Genomic DNA, 24,873 nt, shown 5'->3' with positions numbered 1-24,873 from the left:
TGTAACATTTCAAAACATCTCCAAGTTTTTAAAAGATATTGAAGTTTCAACCCAAAGGATTACATTTAGTGCAGTGTCATCATCCTTTTACGGAGGCTAGGGCACTTAAAGAAACCATCATTAAAATGGGGTTGAAATCAATTTCAAGGGTTTCTAATAACTAGATGAGTTGGTGACAACCATAACTAAGTCAATAAGCAAAAGTTCACTCATTGTTAAAGGGTTCAAGAACAAAAACTTTAAAACAAGGGATCCTTATGAAAGAAATCAAAGAACTTTGGGATATTCCCTTTTAAGGTGAAGAGTATGTGCAATAAAACACATCAATAATCCAAAAGTGACACTCTACATTACCTGACCAAATGTGTGTAATCCGGCTGAGTATTAGGCATATGCATTAGTAAAATACTGTTGATCATTTTCTCGGACATGAAAATGCCATCAGCGTCATCTAATGGTACCTTTTTGATACCCAGGTTACCGGCCTCCACACAGCGATGGTTCGATGGATGGTCAATTTGCTCCTCTTCCTGGTTCCTAACTTTCCTTCGCATGATACACCCATACCACTGACTCCCACAGAGTTTCCTGAAGAAGACATGGCTATACAGGGAGCAAGTGTGGAAGGGCTGGTAAAGGATGCCTGCTTGCTGTCGCAGAAGCTGAAACAGTTCTCTTCATACATGGTCAGGTATTGAAATCACTATGGACTCATCTCCCCCCCTGAAGGGAAGCGTTGTTCCTCTAGCATGAACTTCTTTTATTAATGTGGAATGCTCTCTAGACCCAACGAGTGAAATGAACTGTAAACTTTCTTAAGTGTACAGTCATCCTTTTTTAGAATGCCTAATGCAAATAAATCGCCTTGAGTGTTGTCAAATCCCTGCTCAATTAGGAAGAATATGCCCTATGGCTGCACATTCCGGGTTTGGATAGGGCCATTGGGAACAAATGTGTCCATATTAACTCTAATCAGGTCAAAACTGAATACATTTCACCGAAGCCTATAGAGCTTGTACTTTCAGTCCAAAACAGTGGGTGGAGATTCCTTCAACAGAAATGTTTACTCCACCATTGAAAGCTAGACCGCCTATCATACTATAAGACTAATATAATAAATGGAGCTGAGAAACCCGGTTGTAAAAATATGTCTCTAATTTCTTTATTACAGGCTAGTCACCTGTAATAAAGAAATAACATAGCTGCTCAACTGTAATAGCTTATTACAATTGAGTTCTGATGTCACAATGGCTGCTACCAGCAGCCAGGATGAAAAGCAGGTCATGGAGCATAATTACAGCCACAGTTCAAACAAGGAAAACTGGAACTGTCCTTTTGTTCTTCTGATATACTTCTCCAATCATAAAAAATTATCAGCAGAAAGGAGATATTTATGCAGCATATTTAGTTTTTCTACACTATAGCACATTGCAGGAACGATACAATCTCAACCTGTGTCTACACAGTCTAAGCCACATCATTTTTAACCTGACTAACATTTAACTGATTCTGAAATGTGTTTGCCAAATTACTGACTATGTTTTGGTGTGCTTAATTTCTCAGAACAGATTTGTGTTTTTTTCTTCTTGTATGCAATGAACATGAATGAGAAACACACGAAGGATTTAAGCAGTTTATGGGAAGGGTGATGGTGTTACCATGTATCATAAGGAATAAAATATTGTCTGTTGTACATTAAAAGTATACTGCAAGTCCCCTCGGAGTTCCACGACCTTATAAGGAACTCAACATTTGCCCTTGTTCCTCTGTATGGTCATGGAACTCCTTGGTGACTTTCCATATCCTTCTAATGTATGACAAGGGGTACTTCATCCCATATATTTCATTTGTCCTACTGTATCCTTGTAATATACTAATTGTTCACATAGAACAATAGGTAACAAGGTATAGCATTGTACTAATATACTACTGTTAAAACTACTAAATTGGGGGCGTGGCCTGGCGGACGTAGCTTGCTAGAGCTCCCGCCGGCCCAACAATAATCCGTACCATTCATCCTGGCTCCCGGACCCACGAGGCGACACACCGACCCATGCTGGTAGCGGAAGGTGTGGGGAACCCATCGGAGTAGCGGACTGAGCTCCTGCGCCGCCGAACAACCTGCGGTAGCCCTTGCGGGCCTGGTCCCGGCGTGTGCAGCCGGGGTCTCGATTTTGGCAGTGGCCGGGGAGGACGCCCTGTAGCGGTCCCCTGTCGGCGATCCTGGGTGCCGTCTGACTCAGCTGTGGCGCCGGAGTGGAGATCGGAGACCCTATTACATTCCCCCCCCCGCCTCCTGCATGGCCTGGTGAGCGGTGGGGCACGGGGAGATGGCGGTGGCCTGAGCATAGGCCTGAAGACCGGGGCCTAGATTTTCGAGCTCCCCGACAGCAAGTGGAGGGACCCGGGGCCGATCTGCGCGGTGACCGGGGCGGCCCGCTTGCCAGCTGAGGGCGCAGCTGACATCCTGGCTGAGCCTCCTGCCCTGCGACCGACTGTGGGCCCTGCCGGAGCGCCGTCTAGACCCCTGGAGGAGCTGTGGGGCGGTGGCGGCCGCGTTGTGGAGAGCACAGTGAGTACGTGCGGCCCCAGTGGGGGTGGATGCTGGACCTAGTGCTCGGAGTGGGGCAGATACTGTGGCACACTGAGACTCCCCCCCCCCCCTCGCTGCTGCGGAGCTACGGTGGTGCCTGGATCCCGTTCTGCATTGCCCTCAAACAGCGTGTGCTGGTGCCTGAGCTGACCTGCTCGTCCTGGGGTGCCGATTGATGAGGTGGTGGGCCCTTGGCGCCTGAGGTGGACACTCGGGAGAGACCTGCCCGGCGCTGTAGCGTGTTCGGCTGCGTGGTGGCACCAGGTGAGACGGCAGCGGCCCCCGGGCTGCGCCTCTGCGACTGTACTGGGGCCCGGAGCGCACCGGACATCGGTGGGAAAACCCCCCTGTGGAGGGCAGTACTCTGAGGCTCAGACATTATCCGACCTGCCCTGCTGCTGTCTGTGAGGAGCTCTACTGGCCGCTGAAGTGGGACCACTCTATCGGACTTGCACAACCATGACCAGGGGCGGTGGAGGCAGTGGGACCACCAAGCAGGGACCCATAGACAAATTTACTGGGCCTAGTGGAGGGCCGGGTGCTTCCGGGGGTGGCCAGGGTGCAGGACCCGACAATGCGGCGTTGATGGCGGCCATTACCCAATCGCGGGACATGCTTGACGCTAAAATAGGAGCGGTTGGGGCTGATGTCACTCTGCTGCGACAGGATCTTCGTACCGCTGTGGCCCGCATAGCGGAAACCGAGGCTAGGATCACTGGAGTGGAGGGCGATGTGGGGACACTGAAACAGAAGGTGGCTGCCTTGGAAAAAATCCAAAAGGGCTTGGCGCTCCGAGTGGAGGACGCGGAGGGGCGGGCGCGCAGAAACAACCTGCGCTTCGTGGGCTTTCCGGAGGATTGCGAGAAGGGCCACATGGATAGCTTCTTGACACAATGGCTGGAGAGCTGGCTCCCCCCTGACACCTTGTCGCGATGCTTCGTGATCGAACGCGCCCACAGAGCCCTGATGCCAAAACCACCGGTTGGGGAGCGTCCTCGTCCGGTTATAGCCCGATTGCTGAACTACCATGACAGAGACGTCATCCTGCGGGAAGCTAGAGCCAAGGAGACACTTCTGTTCGAAAGCCACAAAATTATGATCTTCCCAGACTACACTAGACTCGTGCCACAGCAGCGCCATTCCTTCATGGACGCGAAGGCCAAGTTGCGCGGCTTGAAGATACAGTACTCCTTGCTCTACCCGGCCCGACTTCGGGTCATCTTCCAGTCAAAAACTCACTTCTTTGATTCCCCGGAGGAGGTGTTCCGATGGACGGATGAGACGGTTAGGATCCGGCCACACACCCAGCCGGGCTTGAGTTCCGGCCCGTCGCGTGGGTCCTCGCCGGAGAGGGGCGATCCCACTACCAAGGGCAAGCGTCCTAGGAAGTCCAGATCTCGTAAACGGTCCCTCACTCGCAACGGCCAGCCGGACGAGACACAACCTGACACTGATCAGTCTGGAAGAGAAAATTGAACTCTTGTGCGTGCGTGTTCCTCCGGCTTTTGTAAGAGGGGTCGCCTTGAGGATGGGTTGTGAATCCCTGATCACCTATTCATTGAGCACATGGTGCTGTGACGCTCCACGGATTGTGGCCAGGCCTGCCCTGGTTTGTAATACTGCAGATGAACTGCCGTGGTGTCATAGGCTGATGTTGATGGGGGCGGTGTTGTGGGTTCGGGGTGCTGACCTTGCCGGGCTGCCTACTCCCCACGGGTGGGGGTTGGCCCTGAGGGGGTGGTTCATTGTTAGAGGGGATAGTTGGGATCCATTGGTATGGTTGGCCTTGGGCTCTCTGTTTTGGGCCTGAGGCTCCCCATGCCGCGACAGATGCTTCTGAGTTCTATGGAGCGTAGGGGGGGGGGGGTTGGTTCCAGGGGTTGGAGTGTTGGGGAAGGGGTGTTGGGGGGGGCTGGGGGAGGGGATTGGGGTGACCGGGGGGGAGTGCACGTGATTACTGAAGCTGTACCGTTTCTTGAAAGGAGTGTCTGGACCGGGTGCTGGGGTCCTTGGGATCATTTCCACCTTGACTATGGCTGATCTACCGTCTGCGAAACTCCCTAGGGAGTCAATGAGAATATTAAGCTGGAATGTCAGGGGACTGCTGGATAAAATTAAGAGGGGAGCGGTCCTGCATTGGGGTAAGCGGGAGGCTGCCGATGTCTTGTTGTTGCAAGAGACGCACATGTTGGGCACGAAGGTGCTGAGCCTGCAGAGATTTGGTTACCAACAGGTGTTTCATGCTGGGTTCTCCAGAGGTTCGAGGGGGGTTGCCATTCTAGGTCACCGCAGACTGGCCTACACTCATGAGCGACAATGGCTGGACCCACAGGGCCGATATGTATTTATTAAGGGTATGATTGATGCTGAACCGGTGGTGTTTGGGAGTGTGTATGCTCCCCCCCCCGCTGCAGTGGGCTCTGGCTGAACGGCTGTTTGAGGTGTGGGCAGATATCCCAGATTCCCTGGCTTTGCTGGGCGGTGACTGGAATGACGTCATGGATGTCTGCATGGATCGTAAGCGACTGCAGGGCACCGTAGCGGCGGTGGTCCCTACCAGACTGTGTGCGGCGGTTGAGGGCCTGGGCTGGGTGGATGTTTGGAGACATATGCATGCCACAGTGAGAGAATATACGTATGTGTCTGCCGTGCATGGCTCCTTCTCTCGACTGGACTATGTCTTTATGCCAGGGGCCTTCCTTGATAGAGTGAGGGAAGTCAAGATTCTGCCGCGGGACTGTCCGACCACTCTCCAGTTGCGCTACGAGTGGAGCTCCGTAGGAAGCATCAGCCGTTCCGGTGGAGAATGTCCTCGTGGCATCTTCAACAAGCGGATTATGTTCAACACATGCGCGGAGCGATCGCCCGGTACTGGCGGGAGAACTTGGTCGGGGGCGTCGATGCAGCGTCGGTCTGGGAGGCCATGAAGCCTACTCTGCGGGGGGTGGATATAGCATGGTGCGCGGCCGCCCGTCGGCGTCGTCGGGAGGCTATCGTTGCGGCGGCGGCGCAGGTGAACATCTGGAACAGCGTTGCCTGAGGGAGGGGGACGGGATTGCGGTTCGGTTGCTCCTACAGGCGCAGCAGTCCTACGCATCTGTCCTGATAGACGAAGCGCGGCAGGCGTGGTTGGCCACGCGGAGTCGGGTGTATCAGTGGGGTGATAAGTCCTGTACCATGCTACACAGACTATGTCAACGTGTCATGCAACCTGTTGTGCTGCCGGGACTCACTGACGGAGAGGGAGTCTCTATCACAGACCCAGCCGCACTAGCGGCGAGTTTTGCCCGCTACTACGCAGACCTATATGCGCAGCGGGATTGCCTCCCAGTGGATGCGATTGATAAATTTATAGCAGATCTGCCCCCCCGGGCTGTCTCTGATGATACCAGGGCTTCCCTTGACCTTCCCCTCACGGCGGAGGAGCTGGGAGAGGCGTTGGGGCAGCTTAACCCTGGGAAGGCGCCCGGCCAAAGCGGCTTTCCGAGTGAATTTTATAAGAAGTTTCACCTTCAACTGGGATCCCATTACAGGGTTACACTGGAGTTGGCGAGGGACCGGGGTTGCATGCCAGCAGACTGGCGTCACGCCGAGGTTGTGGTCTTTCAGAAGCCCGGCAGGCCCCAGGACCGCCACGACTCGTATCGCCCCATTTCGCTACTTAACTTTGAGGCTAAGCTACTGGCAAAGGCACTTGCTAACCGCCTCCTCCCATACGTGGCTGACCTTGTGCACCCGGACCAGGCGGGCTTCATGCCCCACAGGGCGACACGGCACAACATTAGGCGCGCGCAGGCGGCCATCGACGCCGTGGGGTCCTCTGGGGAGCGGGCTGCCTTATTGCTCGCAGACATAGATCGAGCGTTTGACTCGGTCAGCTGGACCTACCTGTTCGCCCTCCTACCGCGTCTTAACTTGGGCCCGGTATTTATCTCCTATATCAAACTACTGTACACTGATTTGACCGCTTTTGTGCGGGTGTCCGGGGCGATCTCGGAGAGATTCTCGATAGGTCGGGGGACCCGGCAGGGTTGCCCGCTATCCCCCTATCTCTTTGCGCTGGCCATGGAACCCTTGGCTTCCTGGGTACGCATCGATGCCCAGCTTCGTGGCTTTGTGTGGGGTGGGGGACTCTCCGATAGAATTGCGCTCTATGCGGACGATGTCCTCTTCTTTCTTACGGACCTCGACCGGTCCGGCCCCCGCATACTGGAGATCATGCGCGTCTTTGGTGAGGTGACGGGGCTCTTTCTCAATCCACGTAAGTCCACCCTTTGGGTGCTGGGCGGGGGCCCCGGTGTCTGCCCATGGGCTTCGGCCCTACGGGTGGCGGCTGGAGGCCTGCAATATCTGGGCGTCTTCCTGTCCGAGTCCTCTGACATAGCGTGGGAGCATAATGTACTGCCAGTATGGGAGAAAGTTCAGTCAGACATCAGGACGTGGTCCCGGATGCCTCTCACGATCTTTGGCCGATCCGCCATCTTCAAAATGGTTGCGCTCCCGCGCCTGCTGTACCAGCTACAGAACCACCCGTGCCAGATAGATTCACGGTGGTTCCGTCGGGTCAACTCGGTGCTGGGCCGCTTTCTGTGGGCCGGGGGCGCCGCCAGGGTGGCACTGCGGACATGCTTCTTGTCCACTTACTGTGGAGGACTGGCCACATCGGACCTCCTATCGTACTATCAAGCCTCCCACCTCTTAGTTCTTAACGAGTGGTGGTACGGCGATAGGGGGGACCCCGCGTATGCCCTTGAGCGCTCGCTGATGGGCGACACCACGCTTCATACGCTCATATACTCGGCCAGGCTGCGGAAAGAATTGCCCCGGGTCACACAGGTGGTCTTCGCGATATGGCGCCAGGCGCTGCGCCGCATGGGATGGTGGGGTAAGTTGACGGCGGAGACCCCGTTGTGGAGGAACGGCCTACTTCCCGCCTTGTCCTCGTTGCAGGGTTTTGGGGGCTGGGACTCCATTGGAATCTCTTCCCTTGGACATGTGCTCCCTGGGACTACGCTTAAATCCTTTCAGGACCTTAGCTTGGAATTTCACATGCCTCAATCCCAATTCTTTAAATACCTACAATTCCGCCATGCGCTCGCTCCGAGCCTGGTCGGACTCGAACGACTGCCGGAATTCAGCCCAGTTGAAGCTAAACTCTTTATGGGAGACTTGGGAGACAAAAAGGTGTCCCGAATTTATCAAACCCTGGTCACTCACTGCGCTGCTTCTTTGTTCCCGCTTAAGGTCTCCTGGAAAAAAGATGTTGGTCCCCTGGATGAAGACGATTGGAGGGAGGCCTTGGAATCACCTCGTGGGGCGGCAATTGCAGTACGTCTCCGACTGATTCAGTTTAAATACCTGCATAGGGCGTATTATACCAGGGAGAGACTGCATAGGGCGGGTCTGATTGCATCCCCTGTCTGCCTGCGTTGTGGGACTGAGAGAGGTACGCTGTTGCACACGTTGTGGTCATGTCCTGGTCTGACCCGGTTCTGGCACGGGGTTTGGAACTGTCTGTCGGAGGTGTTGGGATGGGATCTTCCCCGGTCTCCCCGGTTGGGTCTCTTACATGTGTTGGAGAATGTGGGCGGAAACATTTACAAGCGTCACCTTCTACTGTTGGGTCTAGTAGTGGCCAAGCGAGACCTGGCGAAGGTGTGGAAGAGTGACCGGGCTCCGCCTCTCGGGGCCTGGAAGGCAGGGCTTGATTATTATATGGGATTGGAAAGACCTGTGTTTGAAGCCAGGGGGTGCCCATGGAAACACTTTAAAATCTGGAAACGGTGGGCAGACTACAGGGAGTTGCCTTTGGAGCCCCCGGCTGCCCCAGACGATGAGTTGCCTACATTGGAGGACCTCCAGGCCTAGAGTGACACTCGATGATTGCTGTAATGTAATTAATTGTTGGAACTGTCGTGATCACGTGCATTGGGTTAGGGTGGGATAAGGGGTGGGTAGCTGGGGCACTGGGTAGTTGGGGTGGCTGGGGGTGGATGGGGGGGGGGGTTTCCTTCCGTTTTCTTTGTCTTCTTTTCTCTTGCTTGATTGGACTGTACGTATATTGAAATCTGCTTTGCCTCCTGACAGTATCTTCCTGTTTGTGGAAAACTGTGAATATCCCTCTGTCTAATGAATCAATAAAATCAGTTGTGAAAAAAACTACTAAATTACTAAAGCAGTGGTTCTTAACGTATGGTCTGGGGACCCCTGGGAGTCCGCAGCGCCTACTCAGGGAGTCTGCTGCTGCTTATAAAATTAGATGTTGTCAAATTCATAAAGTGTAAATAAAGAAGCAACATGTAATATGAAGATGCTATATGTTCTGTAAATGTCAAGCAATTCAAAATTGAAGGCTAAAAATTAAGGCCCTGGTTACGATGTAGGGCAGACTCATGTCTGCTTGACACCATTGCGGAATGGGAACCAACCGTCCTCAGGTCGGCGGTTCCGAACGCATCATTTGGCTGCAACCACACACAGTGCTGTCGGAAACATCAATTTTTCTATGGGAGCTTATGCTGCAGGCGCTTTCTGCCCGCTTCACAAGCTCCCATGCTTCCAAACATCCTTGCTCCATGTGGCAGGCATCTCATGGTGCCTGCCACACAGTGCAGGGATGTTGTGGGGGTACCATTGGTGCCCCCCGGTGCAGTATGCGGAGGCCGAGGCCTTTCCGACTGGACAGCGGGCTCCTTGAGTCCATCGGATCTGCATCGATTGCACCGCCGGTTTAAACTCCGAACGCCGTAGGACTTTAAACCTACAATGTCGGTCGGAAGGCTCCTATCAGCGGTCGGAGGCTTTCCGACCGACATTGTAATTAGGCCCTAAATTGGCATCCGCAGATTGATTTGTGGGAGCAATGCAAGTGCATCAAACAAAATGTAAATTGGATGATGAGTGGCCGCAAATGAATTTAGAAAAGCTGTAACCTTCCTATTAAAATAAAGTGTTGTTTTTCTTAGTTTTTTTACATTTCTTTGTGCTTGTTTCTGAATTTTTGTTTAATGTTTTGTGGTTCATATCATCGAAATTGCTTAGACCCCCAGATTCCAACAGTAACTTAGTGAGGGTCCTGGATTTTATTAATATATATGAAAGAGAGACAGGCACATTTCAAAGCAGTGTAACATAGATATTAACAAACATTAACTGGAATAAATGTGACTTAGTCTAGTTCCTCCCCTCCACCTAAACACCTGTAGGCAGTACTTGCATCATGCAGCCATATTCCCACTAGTTTCAACTAGCTTAATATATCTGAGCGAAATAAATGTATAACCGCTTGATAAATACTTCATGCTTAACAGTCATGGATTTATAATCTGACATTTAATAATAGAATAAATGTTGATCTGAAGTAGTGAATATAAACATCCATTCGGTATGTTCAATTAAGTGATTTAAATTTATTTTGCCCTGTTTACTAGTATAGTTGCTATTTATCGCACCTGATAAATCACGATACCACTTAGTAAATTATTTATCGGATGCAATAAATCGCATACATTACGAGCTTGTAGGAAATAACTTGATAAATAATAAATACCATATGCTATTTCCCTGTTATGTAGATTTGACCTGAGAAATTTAAAGGAAGGTTGGGGTATTCAACCCATGTGATAATTATCAGATACGTTAAATACCTTCCAACTTATAATTCCGACCCGTGCGTAAACAGATGTTTACGCTCTGGTCGGAACACACCACCCAACTCGTAATCGGGTCCTTTGTGTCTAGTTTGGTTCCACCAAGATGTCATTTCCTTGGGGTCCTGCGACTTCTCACTTATATATCTTTGTTGATTTCCTAGATCAACAGAAAAAATGTCAGATATTCAGAAACCTTCATTGCTTCTTAGCTGATCCATTCTTTGCACCTCAACAATCATCTCCCTCCATCTCTCTTCAGAGCGTTAAAATCTTCTAGGAGGCGAGAGTGCCACAGTAGAGTTTCTGGTACCACTGATGACTGTTCCAGTGGGAGCTGATAGGGAACGGTGGCGGGGAGGGGGGGTTAGAAAATAGAAATAAGGGAAGATTTACCTGCTCACCAGCCACCGCCTCTCCTCCGTCCTCTCTGTTCTCCTGGCTTCAGGCAGCATCCAGGCCAATCACGATACTGCTGTCACCAGCATGACAGCAGCGTCTTGATTTGTCTGGACACTGTGGTTCGGCTTGTGCATGTTCTCCCCCCAGACTGTGCAATATAGCCGGGTGGAGAAAATGCTAAGTGCGAATGATGGTGTGGCTGGCCAAACCGTCATGCACACAAGGTGCACATTATACCACCCCTCCTCCCTCTAACACAGCGAGCCCAACCCCGCCCGCCCCGTCCTGCCCTAACCTAGCTCCAAGTGCCACTAAAAATAAAATGATAACATTCTGTTATCATTTTATTTTTCCTTTGTACTGCTTCGAGAGCAGCGGGACGACGCTCCTCCGCCTTACCGGAGGAGCCGCTGCTTGACAGATCTAACCCCTACCAGGAAGCACAAGTACATTTTCTGAGGTTTTTTTCATACAGCTATACAGATCTGCCTCTGACTTTGGCAAACCACTTTGCTCCTTCAGAACTATCCTCAGACAGAACCGCTGAGTTATAATGACAAGATCAGTTCGACCTAAATTATTACTTCACTAGGAACACTTAAGTAGAAATGCTAGACAGAAGCCTTTCAACTCGAAAACACACTACTAGTGCCATAGAAATGCATTGTGAATACACTTGCTTGTTGTTTCCCCCAGCTAAACTGCATATTTAAAATAGAAATATGTCAGCATAAGAGGTACTGTGACACACAATACAGTTATCTTTATCTTCAGCCATGGAAAATTAGTTTAAGAATATATATTGGAACTCTTCAGTAATTACTTCCTAAAATCTCATTTCAACATACATAGGACGAATTAATACATATAAGTAAATCTCATTTCACTATTTGGTGATTTGATTTACAGGTGTTATACTAGCATTACACAAATACATTACTATAAATTATACTGTATTTATATAATAGCACGACACACATGACTTTTATTTCTACAATACTACAATAATATCCTAATCTACTATTGTAATATGCCTACTAATTCAGATTGTAGAAGGGAATATCAAATCTTGAATATTGGCAAGACAGAAAATCATTCCAGCAATATAAAGGGACAAAAAATATATATATATCAAGGGGGTCGCTACAAGGAAGACCCTCTAACTGCCCCGCATGAAGTCTGGATCGGATGTTGCTGCGGATGCGCAGTCCATACGTGAATGGGACTACACTTCTACTTCATTGGTGTTTTCTGCTCCGCGAAGGAATTTTGTGCGAGGAGGGAGAGAGAGTCGTGACTGTAAACAGTGATGCCCAGAATAATTGCCACAATCCCCGCCTGACTTCACAGCACATCGGTTACCTACCTGGCAAAATTACACCGAGAACTGGGGCCGCCGCCAGCTTGTGAAAGACATTGCATGCTGGGAAATGTTGTCCAATGGTGAGAATAGAGGCGGATCCAGGCCGTGTTTTGCAGGCTACCCACACTACTTGAGATGGTGGGAAGGACACATACTTTAAAATGAGGGGAATTGTGAGCAACAGCGGCAAACTAAACCAGGGGGGCATTTGAAAAAGGAAGTAAACCCCGAAACGCGTCATGCCCATGGTTTTAAAATAAAAGGCTGACACCACGAACCTCGAGTGCCGCCTAGTCTTCTTTTCTGGAGCAGACTTCTTGGAGAAATATATATATATATATATACATGTGTGTGTGTATATATATATATATATATATATATATATATATATATATATATATATATATATATATAGGTAAGTGCACAGACGGAGGTAAGGATTTACTATTCTTAACTCCATATCTATGTACCTTTTTTATATATATTAGGCCTGGGTCGTAAACTCTGATTCGCTCACAGAGGTTTTCCCACTCCACGCTCCTTGTAGAGCGCTGAGTTCCCAAGTAGGCCTGCCGGCAGCCCTTCTGACCCCTGTCCTCCACAAACTTTCAAGACAATTCTTTTAACAACCTCTGCTGCCACTCCAGTAAGAAGAATCATCAATGATTCCTTAACTACTGGAATATTTCCAGAAGAACTCAAAAAGTCAAACATACGACCTTTACTGAAGAAAAGAAACTTGGACACGCTGAACCCTGGCAACTACAGACCCATTACAAATGGCCCTTTCCTGGGCAAACTGATAGAAAGATGTCACAATTCATTGAAGAGAATGACATACTTTCAGACTTCCAAACAGGATTCCGTCCGGGAAGAGGCACTGAATCTGCCCTCCTTGCCATCTGGGATGACCTAAAGAATACAGTTAACCGCAACGGGGTTGCTGCGCTTCTCCTCTTGGACCTCTCAGCTGCCTTTGACAAGGTTGACCATGACACTCTGAAACAAAGACTTTATGAAGCCGGCATAGAGGGAACTGCTCTAGACTGGATCGCGTCCTACCTTCCAAACAGAACTAATGTCATCCATACCCCACCTTTCTTGTCTATACCGTACTCCACAAAAGCAGGGGTCCCTCAAGGTTCTATCATCTCGCCCATGCTTTTCAACATCTACTTGAAGTCATTACCAGTACTGATCAATAAATTTCACTTCACGTGCTAAAACTATGCAGATGAAATGCAAATATTCCTTCACTGGAATGCCCCAAAGACATTGGAAAATCACCAATTTTCAGCTGTCTCAGAGCCGTGGATAAGCGGATGACTTGGAGCCATCTCAAATTGAATGCTTCAAAAACTGAAATGATCACTTGTGGTGATTGGAAAAATTACAACCCGCTTGCCGCATGGCCTGATGTACTGGGATCACTGCCTAAAGTATCAAAGGAAGTAAGAAACCTCGGGCATGGACTCCAAGCTGTTGATGAATGCCCAAGTGGATAAACAAGCAAGATCAAGCGTTGCTACTATAAAAACGCTGCAACTAATTTTCCCTCATTTGGGATTTCCACAAGGTCTAAGCTACCATCCCCCTTGTTCTGTCAAAACTCGATTACGCCAATAGCCTCTACCACGGATCACCTTTAACGACCATGAAAAGACTACAACGGATTCAGAACTCGGCTGCCAGACTACTCTTGCATATCAAACCGCGAGACCACATCTCCCCTGCCTTGAAAGCCCTGCATTGGTTACCGGTTGCCAGAAGATCCACGTTCAAGCTGCTTTGTATCACCCACAAAGAAATACATGGAATGGGACCACTCTTCATCAGGAATAAAATCACCAAACACATTCAACAAAGGAACCTCCGCTCTAAAGGAGCATCTCGCCTCAAAATCTCACCATACAAGAAAAAAAACATGGGTGGCACATCCTTCTCTGTTCAAGCAGCCAAACTATGGAACTCTTTAACACCCAACATAAGGTCCACTAACAACCACCTTATCTTCAGAAAACTACTCAAGATTTTGCTCTTCCCCACATAAGCACCATCGCAAACAGAAATTTACAGCATATCACTCTGTATATAAGCATTTGTTTTCACTATAGATATGTACCTATATTTGTGTATTACTTTATATAAACATGAAAAATAATTATGTTGTTAAAAGAAAAAATAATAATAATAATAAATAAATAAAAATCATCTTTGGTCTACATGTACATACTTCCATTGTGCATCTATGTACCTTCCATGTACTTGGATCTGTGTGTCTGTTACTTTTCTCCTGAAAAAGCATATCCAATGCACTACCCTATTTCTCATCCTGTGCCTCTATCAATATCTTTAATCTACATATACTTACTTCCTTTATGTATCTATATACTTTCAATGTACTTATGGATCTATATATTTATCTTCTAATTTAGCATTTCCAATGCACTACCCTATTTCTCAGCCTATACTACACTCAATATATCTTCTAGCCCAACCCTCTGACTCATATCAAACTTCTTTCTACTACTCCTTCCAATGCACTGCCCTATCTCTCATCCTCTATATCTATCAATATATCCTCTACATTTATCCCAAACCCCATACCACTACTATGATTGTCAAAATAACCCTTTCTAGACTCTCTACCCTTTCTAGATCCCCCGAGAAGGGCCTCAACCCCTGCATCTGCTTCTAGCAACTTTGATCACTGGATTTCCAGCACCTTAGACAAAGTTCTTCCCAAACGCCCCTGTAAACTCATCAGAAGACCTAAAGTTGCACCCTGGTACACTCCTGCTCTGAGGTTATTAAAGCTTGACTGCCGTAGACTAGAGAGAGCGTGGAGGAAGGACCATTCTCTGTCTAGGAAAGATGATTATAGGTCCGCAATGAGGCTTTATAAATCAGAGATTAAAATAGCGCAAACTTCCTTCTATGAAGGGAAAATTAGTGCTGCAGCCAACGCGCCTAGGGAAATCTTTAGGATAGCCAAATCCCTTATTTCACCTCCAGCTGAGCGTCCTACTGCTGAAGGGGCACAAGACCGCTGTAATGAGCTAGCTGCCTTTTTTTCCAAGAAAATCTCGACCATATACTCCTCATTTAGTAATCCTACGGTCAACACCCCCTCCGTCCTTTCTAAGCCAGCTGACTCTCCGGCTCTCTGCAAGCTGGATACAATTTCGCTTCTTGATGCCGGCAGCCTGGATGGATTAATCTCCAAAGTTTCTTCCGGCTCTCCTAATGATCCGGCACCCCCCCGGATCCTTGTCAAGGCACTGGACGTTATTCGTCCTGTTATCCTGGAAGCTTTAAACACCTCTATTGTGTCCAGGTCGGTCCCGCTTGCTTGGAAGTGTGCCATGGTGAGGGCGCTTCTCAAGAAACCCTCCTTGGACCAAAACAACTTGTCCAACTACCGTCCCATTTCGTTGCTTCCCTGGCTGAGTAAATTGCTGGAGAGGCATGCCAACAATATCTTAACAGACTATTTGGAGTCCAACTGTCTGTTGCGTGCCTCCCAGACAGGTTTTCGCCCTCAACATGGCACAGAAACCGCCATGTTGGCGGTCACAGAGGAAGCAAGAATGACTTTGGATCGGGGAGGAAAGGTGGCCATTATCTTGTTAGACCTTAGCGCCGCGTTCGACACGGTGAACCATGCCACGCTAGTACACCGACTGGCGGGCATGGGCGTGTCGGGCGCGGCTCTGGACTGGCTCACCTCCTTTCTGAGTGAGCGCTTTTTCCGGGTCTTCGAGGGTGAGATAGTCTCTCCTAAACATCCTCTCAGGTGTGGGGTCCCTCAGGGCTCCTCCCTGAGCCCGACCCTCTTTAACGCCTACATGGAGCCTCTGGACAGGATAGTCCATCCCTTTGGTGTGCGTATAGTCACCTACGCGGATGATACGCAGCTGGTGGTCTCGTTAGACCACGCTGATGGATCATCCAACACCTTAGGCCCCTGTCTAGAGGCTGTTGCCAGTTGGATGCAAGCCTCCTGTCTCAAGCTTAACGGGGAGAAGACAGACATCATTCTCCTCGGAAATCCCTCCCCTTCTGCTCTTGCACCCGTCTGGCCACCATGTCTTGGCGCTCCTCCTGTTCCCAAGTCCCAGATAAAGAGCTTCGGGATCTGGCTTGACACCGCCCTTGATTTCTCGGTTCAGGCTACTAAGACTGCGGCCACTTGCTTCGGACTTATGAGGATGCTCCGGCGGGTGCTCCCTTTGCTCCCTTTCCAGGCGAGGAGGATCATGGTCCAGGCCCTGATTCTCTCCCGCCTGGATTATGGGAACGCTCTCTACCTGGGAGCACCGGCTTCGGTTCTTCAGAGGCTCCAGGTCACACAAAACAGTGCGGCCCGCCTACTGTTCAATCTGTCCCGTCGGCAGTCGGCGAGGAAGGCTCTGAGGGACCTCCATTGGCTCCCAATGACTGCCAGAGTGCAGTTTAAAGCTCTGTGCATTATGCACAAATCCTTTCATCGTGTAGGCCCAGCGATTCTGCACCCTCTGGTCACGCCTTATGTTCCAACACGCCCCCTTCGGTCTGGTACTCTGCAGTTGGCCACCTCCTCTAAAATTAATAAAGCCCGTTGGGGTGGCCGTTCCTTTTCCCATTCGGCGACCAGACTTTGGAACGCCCTCCCCTTTGCCATCCGAGGAAATAGCAACCTCCTCTCGTTCAGAAAGGCCTTGAAAACGCATTTGTTTGCTAAATCCTGCTGATCTGCCCTGAGCCTGCGCTAAACCATTTTATCTTCAAGCGCTGCGAGGCCTCAGGGCAGTTATGCGCTATACAAATGCAATTTTTCATTTCATTTCATTTCATTTCTCCTACTCTACCCCTCCTTGCATCACCTGACACCTTTTTTTACTATACCGATCCCCTAAAACAAACCTTTCTAAACTCTTCCCTCTGACACCTCCCCTCCAAAACTCCTTTTTACTCATCCAAAAGCCTCCTCCTCCTCCTACTGCTAAGACCTAAAAACAAAAAATCCTTCACTCTTTTATCCCTCCTCTATCCTTTTCAATCAAAATTAACAGACTAGCATGTTCACTTTTCAAATTCCATATTCAACTATTCTAATATACTACCCAAATAACTGAATAACATATCTACTACTCCAATTACTTCATATTTATACTATACTCATTTTCAACACTAATCCTTTATGGGTTCCGGAGTGGCGTGCTACTCGCCAGAAAAGCGCTTCAACACCCATCAGAGGTAACAAGTGCTATATGAATGCAAATCTTTCTTCCACTTTTATCCCTCCGCTATCCTTCTCACTCCAAGTAACAGACTAATATTCACCACAATAATGACTTCATATTTCACCATATTAATTCACCATTAATCCTGTACAGGCTTCCTGAATAGCGTGCGCCAACAAGCGCTATATAAATACAAACCTTTGTCCTCCTCTATCCTTCTGCTATCATTCCAAATCTAAATAACTGACTAACCTATCCACCACTTAAAATGTGCTTGCATGTTTCACTATACTAATTCAACACTAATCCTCTATGGGTCCCGGACTAACGTGCTACTCGCCGAAAAAGCTCGTTGACGCCTCGTCAGGGGTAGTAAGCGTTATATAAATGCAATTACTATATATATATATATATATCAGAAACCAGTATCCCATATTACCTACTTTCGATAGTCAGTTTATAGTTGGGACCAAAGTTTCCATTGGAAAAGCGTTTTGTGTTTTGCCAATAACTTTGGCGCCACTTGACGAATCTTCACGAAATTTACAAAAAACGTCCCCTTATTGGTTCAACTGCTGTGTTGAAAGTTTCAGGGTGATGCGTCAAGCAGAGGCTGAGAGAAAAGGGGAGTTCCAAAACAAGTTTTCCCCATGTTATAATATGACTACAGCCCGATCCGCTGAATAAAATTACACCAAATTTGGCAGAAAACTAGATGTTGGTACAGAAAGTGTGTTTTTTGTGATTTGGTGTAAATCCATTAATTAGTTTCAGAGATATTTAAGTTGAAAAAATATACATTTGGGATCTCATCAGTGATGTCACTGACCATGTCATGAGTGATGTAATATGTGAGGTTATAAGCATAGCATTGCGGGGGGTGTAAGTTATAGTTAGCTCAGGTAACTATAACTGCTGAATTTGACTGGTTTTGTATGGTTACATTTTGAGCCTAACTATAAAGTCCCTGTACTCATTTGAGTACCCACTGTATAGTGCACTTGCCTGTTGTTTTTGCAAAATTGAGAGTGAAACAAGACTAGAGGCTGTCTGAAAACCACATCTGTGGCCATAAAACTCAAATAAGTAATTCAATCAAAAAATATTGTTTTGGCTTTCAACAGAGCCATAGCAACATCCACAGCAAAATATTAAAAACATCAAGTTAAATAGTGTATATTTAGCTGAAGAATGTCTGTATTCACAAAACACTTTACAATTCATTCATCCTTAATTAAAAATGTTATAATTAAAAATGCTATTCATCCATGTTTAAAAACCATATTTAAAATTCAACTGCTTTACTCTAGTTTGATTTCTGCTAATCTGCTGCCCACAAGATTTTCACCATCCTGTGGCAAGTTAATTTAGGCTGTTGCAGCATAAGATATATGAATGCCTGCTACACGATCTGGACCCCTGTGAACTATCATTGGGACTCATGTATTTACCTCTGGTTTACAGAACAATACAAAATCCACATTTGTTTGAGATGATCTACCTTTACAAGTTTAAAGATCTGTGAACTATCATTTGGACTCATGTATTTACCTCTGGTTTACAGAACAATACAAAATCCACATTTGTTTGAGATGATCTCCCTTTACAAGTTTAAAGATCTGCCAATCATGTTAATTTCTAGCTCAAAGGGAAATGCAGTGTATCAGACAGCAAACCAATCCTGTACTTGTTTGCACATTTCTCTCATATGTTTTCCAGAGGTGTTCTGAGCCAGGGGAGATAATAGGAGGAACATATTATATGAGTTTGGGTTTCAACAACTGATGCATTTTGTGCTGTGCTGGTCTATATTCCACAAATGTTTTTTTTAACCTACTTTATCTTAGGGTGTCACAATGCTTGGGACTAGGAATATAGTTTCCAATGGACTAGCCAGACTATCTAGAAAATATTCTCTAGATACTGCATTTGTAGGATATAAAACAGCATCAAAAGCATAAGTGATGGCTATGGTTTTACTCACATAGCCAAATAAATAGACAGAGGTGCAAGCTTTAGAGTTTCTGACTCTTACTGCATTAGGAGTGCAGATCCTGATGGTGGGAAGTCAAGAAGTGATCTCAAGAACATATTTTCTGCTTATCTTCTGGTTTCAGATAAATTATATTTGTGTAGTCCCAAACTCCTTCTCCATAAACTGAAATGCTAAACTTTATAGAATATAACCACATGCAAAAGTAGGTTGATCCCAAGTCTTTTGGCACATGTGAAAAGTGTTCCAGAGTCTGCTTGAAACATACCTGCCTCTGTTCTATGTGTTGGGCCCATTTCAAAACTGCATCAAAATTCACATCTAAGTAGGTAAATGAACTAACAGTCCTTACAGGGACCTTTGGAATCTAATTATTTTAGTGTTTATGCTCTTAGGGCCAGATGTAGGTAATTCCGATTTACCTAATCTTAAATACCGAATCATAATGATTCGGTATTTAAGAGTAGGTAAATTGGGAGTAGGCAGATGTAGGTAATTTTTCTTTTACAATTACCGATTCTGTAATACCGAATCAGTATTTCCCATTGATTCCTATGGGCCTTGAAGCCCTTAGGAATCAATGGGAAATACCGATTCGGTATTTACCGAATCGGTAAATACCGAATCCTGGCAGGGGGAACGGGGTGTCACTTTGACACCCTGTAGTACCCCAATTGCAGGCTTGTGTGCCATGTGGCACACATACATGCCCTAAGGGCATGTCTGTGTGTCACATGGCATAGGTGTACATCCACAGATGTGCATGTACACTGGAATTCGATATTTTACCACCCAATAGGATTGGGTGGTAAATACCGACTCCTAAAGTTCCTGTGGCACTCTTTTAAGTGCCTCCTACATATTGATTTACAGAATCGGTATATTTACCGATTCGGTATTTTACCGATTCTGTTAATTTACCGAATCGGTAAATATACCGATTCTGTAAATAAAATGCCCCCTACATCTCCATTTGCAAATACCGGTCGGTAACGGTCGAAATCGGCCGTTACCGACCGGTATTTGCCGACCTACATCTGGCCCCCAGCGACTTAACTTACCACAACGTAAAATTTCTTTTAGTTGTTAAAGCCAGTAATTCCATAATGGTTTCATAAAAATTATTTGATCTTGGATGCCAGTTTTCTGCTATGTTAAGCGCCACCAGGTCATATGAATAAAGAAGGAAAGCAATGAACCTAGTCACCACTCTTCATGGATTTTAGCCACACTCTTGTAAACCTGCCTCAAGACTATTATTAAGCAAAGAAAGGAAGAGTAGGGTAAGGCACACCCTTCCTTACTTTTCTAATAGAGTTAAAATTCTCTGTGCATTCCCTTTTTGCTCTATATCCATTAGCAGCAAATAACCACTAATGCAAACATTTTATTACATTTAACATCCAATCATCAACTCCCTTGTGACTCAGAATGAGCTATAGCTCATGTTTGTTCACATGAAAGAAACTCAGACAGACAACTGATATCTTCCAAATTGCTGTGTATTTCTTGATTAATGAATATAAGTGTAAACACTGTTCAACAGCCCCATGCCATTCCTTAACCTGTCCGGTTTGTCCTAATGTATTCCATTCTTGTGAGCCTGAACTGTAACCGAAACATAAGGATCCGTCCTCAAATTTTAACAGCGGAAACTATCAAGGTAATTGGCCAGTGACAGGTTAGAGTCAGCCTATGACTGGAAGCCTTCTTATGAGCTGGCAGGATCTCAGGTGGCAAGTCACTGTCTCCTGCATTTCAACAGCATTTCCTTCGCTCCCAAATAAATTCCACTGGATATTGATGTCCATAGGAAGATAATTTGCCCACAGCAACAAACCCCACACGTTCCTGCACATATGCACACTCAGACGCACTAAGAAGGTATACACATTTACACACCACATGTGTTCTCACTTACAGTATATACACAGTCACCCATCATGCACACTGGAAATTGCAAAGCTTTTCAGTGAAGCACATCAGGGTCATGCAGTCAGTGTCTCTAGACTTTTTCCTGGCATCCTTTTGTCTGCATTCCTGAAGTGTTAAACTATGCATCTTTTCACTCTCTCATTTACATTTATATAGTTTTCCTTCCCCTTTCACATCAATCTTCTGTCTTTCAGGTCCTGCAAGGACATGGTGGATAAGATTTCTCAAGAAAAAGGAGATTCCTTTGAGGGTGATCCCACCTATGAACTCAAGGAATTGGAGATTGTCAAGGTGAAGTTTTTCTTTTTCTTGCTATATCTGTCAACCTTACCAATGCCCAGTTTAGTTGCCTTATACCAAGGAGGACTCAACAATCATTTAGTATAGCAATAGTTCTGGCTGTGTTTTTATCGTGAAACACTCTTGTGTATTTGCAATGAATCTGTTTTGTGTATACCCTTTGCAAGATCACGTGTGGAAATATAGGTAGCATCCTGGCAGTGACAATGCTATGTGTTTGCTAAAGTAAACACAATCTAGTGTTTGATGTGGACAGGGGCAGGAAGTAGGAGAAGATAGCTCTGATACATTGCCCGAGTAGCTAGCAAGGATCTTCGACATAAAGCTCCTGAGATGATGGCACTGAAAGAGAAGTGTCTAAGATTTGGTCTCATATTTCTTTATCTTTCACTTTGTTTTTATCACCAGATGGAGTGCAACGAGTGGATCGAAACCTGTGAACTACTCCTGTCTGAACTTACAGGCCTACCATTGTCCTTGATGACTACCGAACGCCAGGAGAGTACTGAGGTACCATGATCACCCATCCCGTAGAATGCCATGGGAAGAGAGTGGGATGAACAAACACCAGTACCTGTAATTTGTTGTACCAAGGGTGATTTGGAGAGACTTTCATGGCTGGCTGCTAGTGATGATAGATAGCCAGCATGACTAATGGTCATTTTCACCTATGACTTGTCACAGACCTGTGACCTTGGCTTAAAAGGCACAGTGGCAAACCTACTGAGCCATGCAAAAACAACAGTTGATGGACAGAATGCAGAACAGTGTCATACATTCACCCCAGTACAGAGATCTGGGCCTAAATCCATCGTTTTTTTGCACTCCACACCACCCCAGTTCAGACATGGCCATATGCAAATCAGCCTTGACCCTGTGCCTCATGGGAACAGTCCAGCCCGAACTGCCAAGCCATGTCTTTCCTGGACCGGAATCAAGCATCCTGGGCCCGGTTTCTGGCTATCAGCCGTCTTCAGCCAGGATAGCTACTGAGCCACCCTTGCCTTGACACTGATCTCAGCTATAGTCCGGGTTTGATGCAGAACCTCATTACCACTTTTTGTACCTTAACGTCATCCTTGTTGACTGAGTACCACTTGACATATCCTACAATGTATAGAATTCTAGATGGGTAGCAGTGAATTACGGGGATGTTTTTCACTGAGGGGTTCCCTATTAACATCAAATATAATTTTATGTTAAGTATGGCCCCAAAATCATGTGCCCCCGCTTTCAACTGCTAAGCAGTGGCAGAGTAGTAATAGGAGAGCTGTACATAACATGGTCTCTGTTATGTATCCCTGTCCCAAAGGTAAAAAAGAATATAAAAAAACGTACCTTTCATCCTTGACCAACCCACAGCACCGTCGACTGCCTTCCTTCCTCCTCCTGCAGCTGTGCTTTCTGCTTTTTGTCAAAGCAGACACGCAGAGCTGCACAGACAGGCTCGCAGACTGCCCCATCTCCTGGCCAGGTAGGCCTTTATGACATCACAACAGTTGACAATCAGTTTAGATATCAACTGTTATGTCATAGTAGTGGGTTATGAGATGCAGAAACTTAAATAAACGACAGAGGTTCTGTATGAAAGCCATACATAAGATATCAAAGTATAGCTGGGTAACAGTGAATTATGGGGAGGTTTTTCACTGAGGGTTTCTGAGTCACATCAAATAGACAATGAGAGCAACGCTCGAGTTGTCTATGATGTCACTTAGAATCCAGAGGTGGAAAACATCACCGTAATTAACTTTTTACCAATCAATAATTTTATGTTATGTATGACCCCCAAAATCACCTGCCACTGCTTACAACTGCTATGCAGTGGCAGAGGAGTAACGGGGGAGTCATCTATAACATGGACTCTCCTCCCTGCTTAAATTTGGAAAATATTACCTTACCTGCAATCCTTAACCTACCCACAACACCTGTGCTGCCTGCATTCCCCCCTCCTGCAGCTGTGCTTCTGCTTTCAGTCAAAGCAGACTAACAGCACTGTGCTGGAGGCTCTCAAGGAGTTCTGTTAACCTGACCTGGAAGGCCTGTATGACATCACAACCATGGGTAACCAGTTTTGTTATCAACTGGTGCTGTGTCATATCAGTGGATTATGAGATTTAGAAACTGAAATAACCAATAAAAGTTTTCATTGAGAGCCATACATAATAAATACATATCTTCTATCAGCAATAGCATGGACCCTGCTTCAATATAGCACAACCAAGAATACATGACAAAAAAGAAGGGTGAAAGGAATCTCTAACTGGAATGGAATGGGCTTCATTTAGTATAAGGCTGGCAGCCCCATCAATGCTTTCAAAGCCAGGTTGATTGAGTTCTTAAGGAGGCATGTAATTGGCAAGAGACGTGGTTTAACAAAATTGTTTTTGTGCCATGAGTGTGAATGTCACGTTCTAAGTGTGATAATTTACTGCTGTGGCATAGCAACAGTGGGTTATAGATTTCATAATTTACTGTTGCTATGTTATAAAGAAATTCCAGGCTGCACTGTCTGAGGTCTGCAAAAGACTGTCAGAGTACCGCTGGAATGCAGGGAGCAATGCTTCTGATTTATTAAAGTCAAGGCACAGAGAGTAATAGGAGTGGGTGACGGGAGATACAATCATCCTACTCCTCAGAGAATGAGAGGTGTGGCTGGAAAACTTCGTCTACATCTCACCCTGAAACATATGAACATACATGGCATTGTTCAGAAATATTGGTCTGAACAAGGCTGTATCTGAGGTTTTGACACAGGGATATAAACAACGCTTTTGTGGCACATCTCAGACAGATATATAGCCAGCCCCTGGATAATGATTTACAGCGGATAGGTGCTTATTTGTTGTTGCTCTCTGTCCGCATGATTATTCTTGAGCAGCAGATGATGCTCAATTCCCCACTAACAAAAGAAGAAATTGTAGCAGTCGTACAGGCTATGCCCATCACAACATCCCTAGAGCAGATGGATTACCCATAACATTTTATTAGGCCAATGCAGGGCACTTAGTAGATAGTTGGAGGTTTATGTTGAAGTAATCAGTACACAAAGTTGTGTTCGTGCTGTTCCAAGATGAACCGGTAAGCGTTTTGAGGCCATAAAGACAAGCTTGCTGTCGCTGAGCTCCAAAGAAGTCGCGGAAGCGGTGTTGGCCGCAGGAATGGATGCACCCACTCTTCCTCAAGGTCCATGAGTTCAGGTAGGTCTAAACGTTCGCATGCACAGTTCACCGTTGTCCTGCCACATGCACTACTCTGAGACAAGCGACTCCCCAGGTAACTCTAGGCCACAGAGCTGCCCCTGGAGTGTGCTCCTGAACTACTGCTGCTCAGCCTCTTTCCCTTTCAGCAGACAACCACAGTGGACAAATTACAATGTCTGAAAGAGACAGAAGTCTCAACTTTTGGTACCC

The 24,873-nt window shown here is 46.8% G+C and overlaps 1 protein-coding gene across 1 annotated transcript in view; it reads left to right on the top strand.

Moving 5' to 3' along the window:
* The window catches only part of AXDND1 (axonemal dynein light chain domain containing 1), a 532,992-nt gene that overhangs the window by 364,033 nt on the left and 144,086 nt on the right, over positions 1–24,873 (top strand). Inside the window, exons 19-21 of the mRNA XM_078643748.1 lie at positions 477–691; positions 21,355–21,451; positions 21,869–21,970. Of these exons, the coding sequence (XP_078499874.1) occupies positions 477–691; positions 21,355–21,451; positions 21,869–21,970 (414 nt within the window). The remainder of the gene's footprint in view (positions 1–476; positions 692–21,354; positions 21,452–21,868; positions 21,971–24,873) is intronic.

The sequence above is a fragment of the Lissotriton helveticus genome, chromosome 1_1 (genome assembly GCF_964261635.1).
Source record: "Lissotriton helveticus chromosome 1_1, aLisHel1.1, whole genome shotgun sequence".
Taxonomy (NCBI): Eukaryota; Metazoa; Chordata; class Amphibia; order Caudata; family Salamandridae; genus Lissotriton; species Lissotriton helveticus.
Note: the sequence above shows the minus strand (reverse complement) of the source record. Positions and strands in the feature narration are given on the sequence as shown.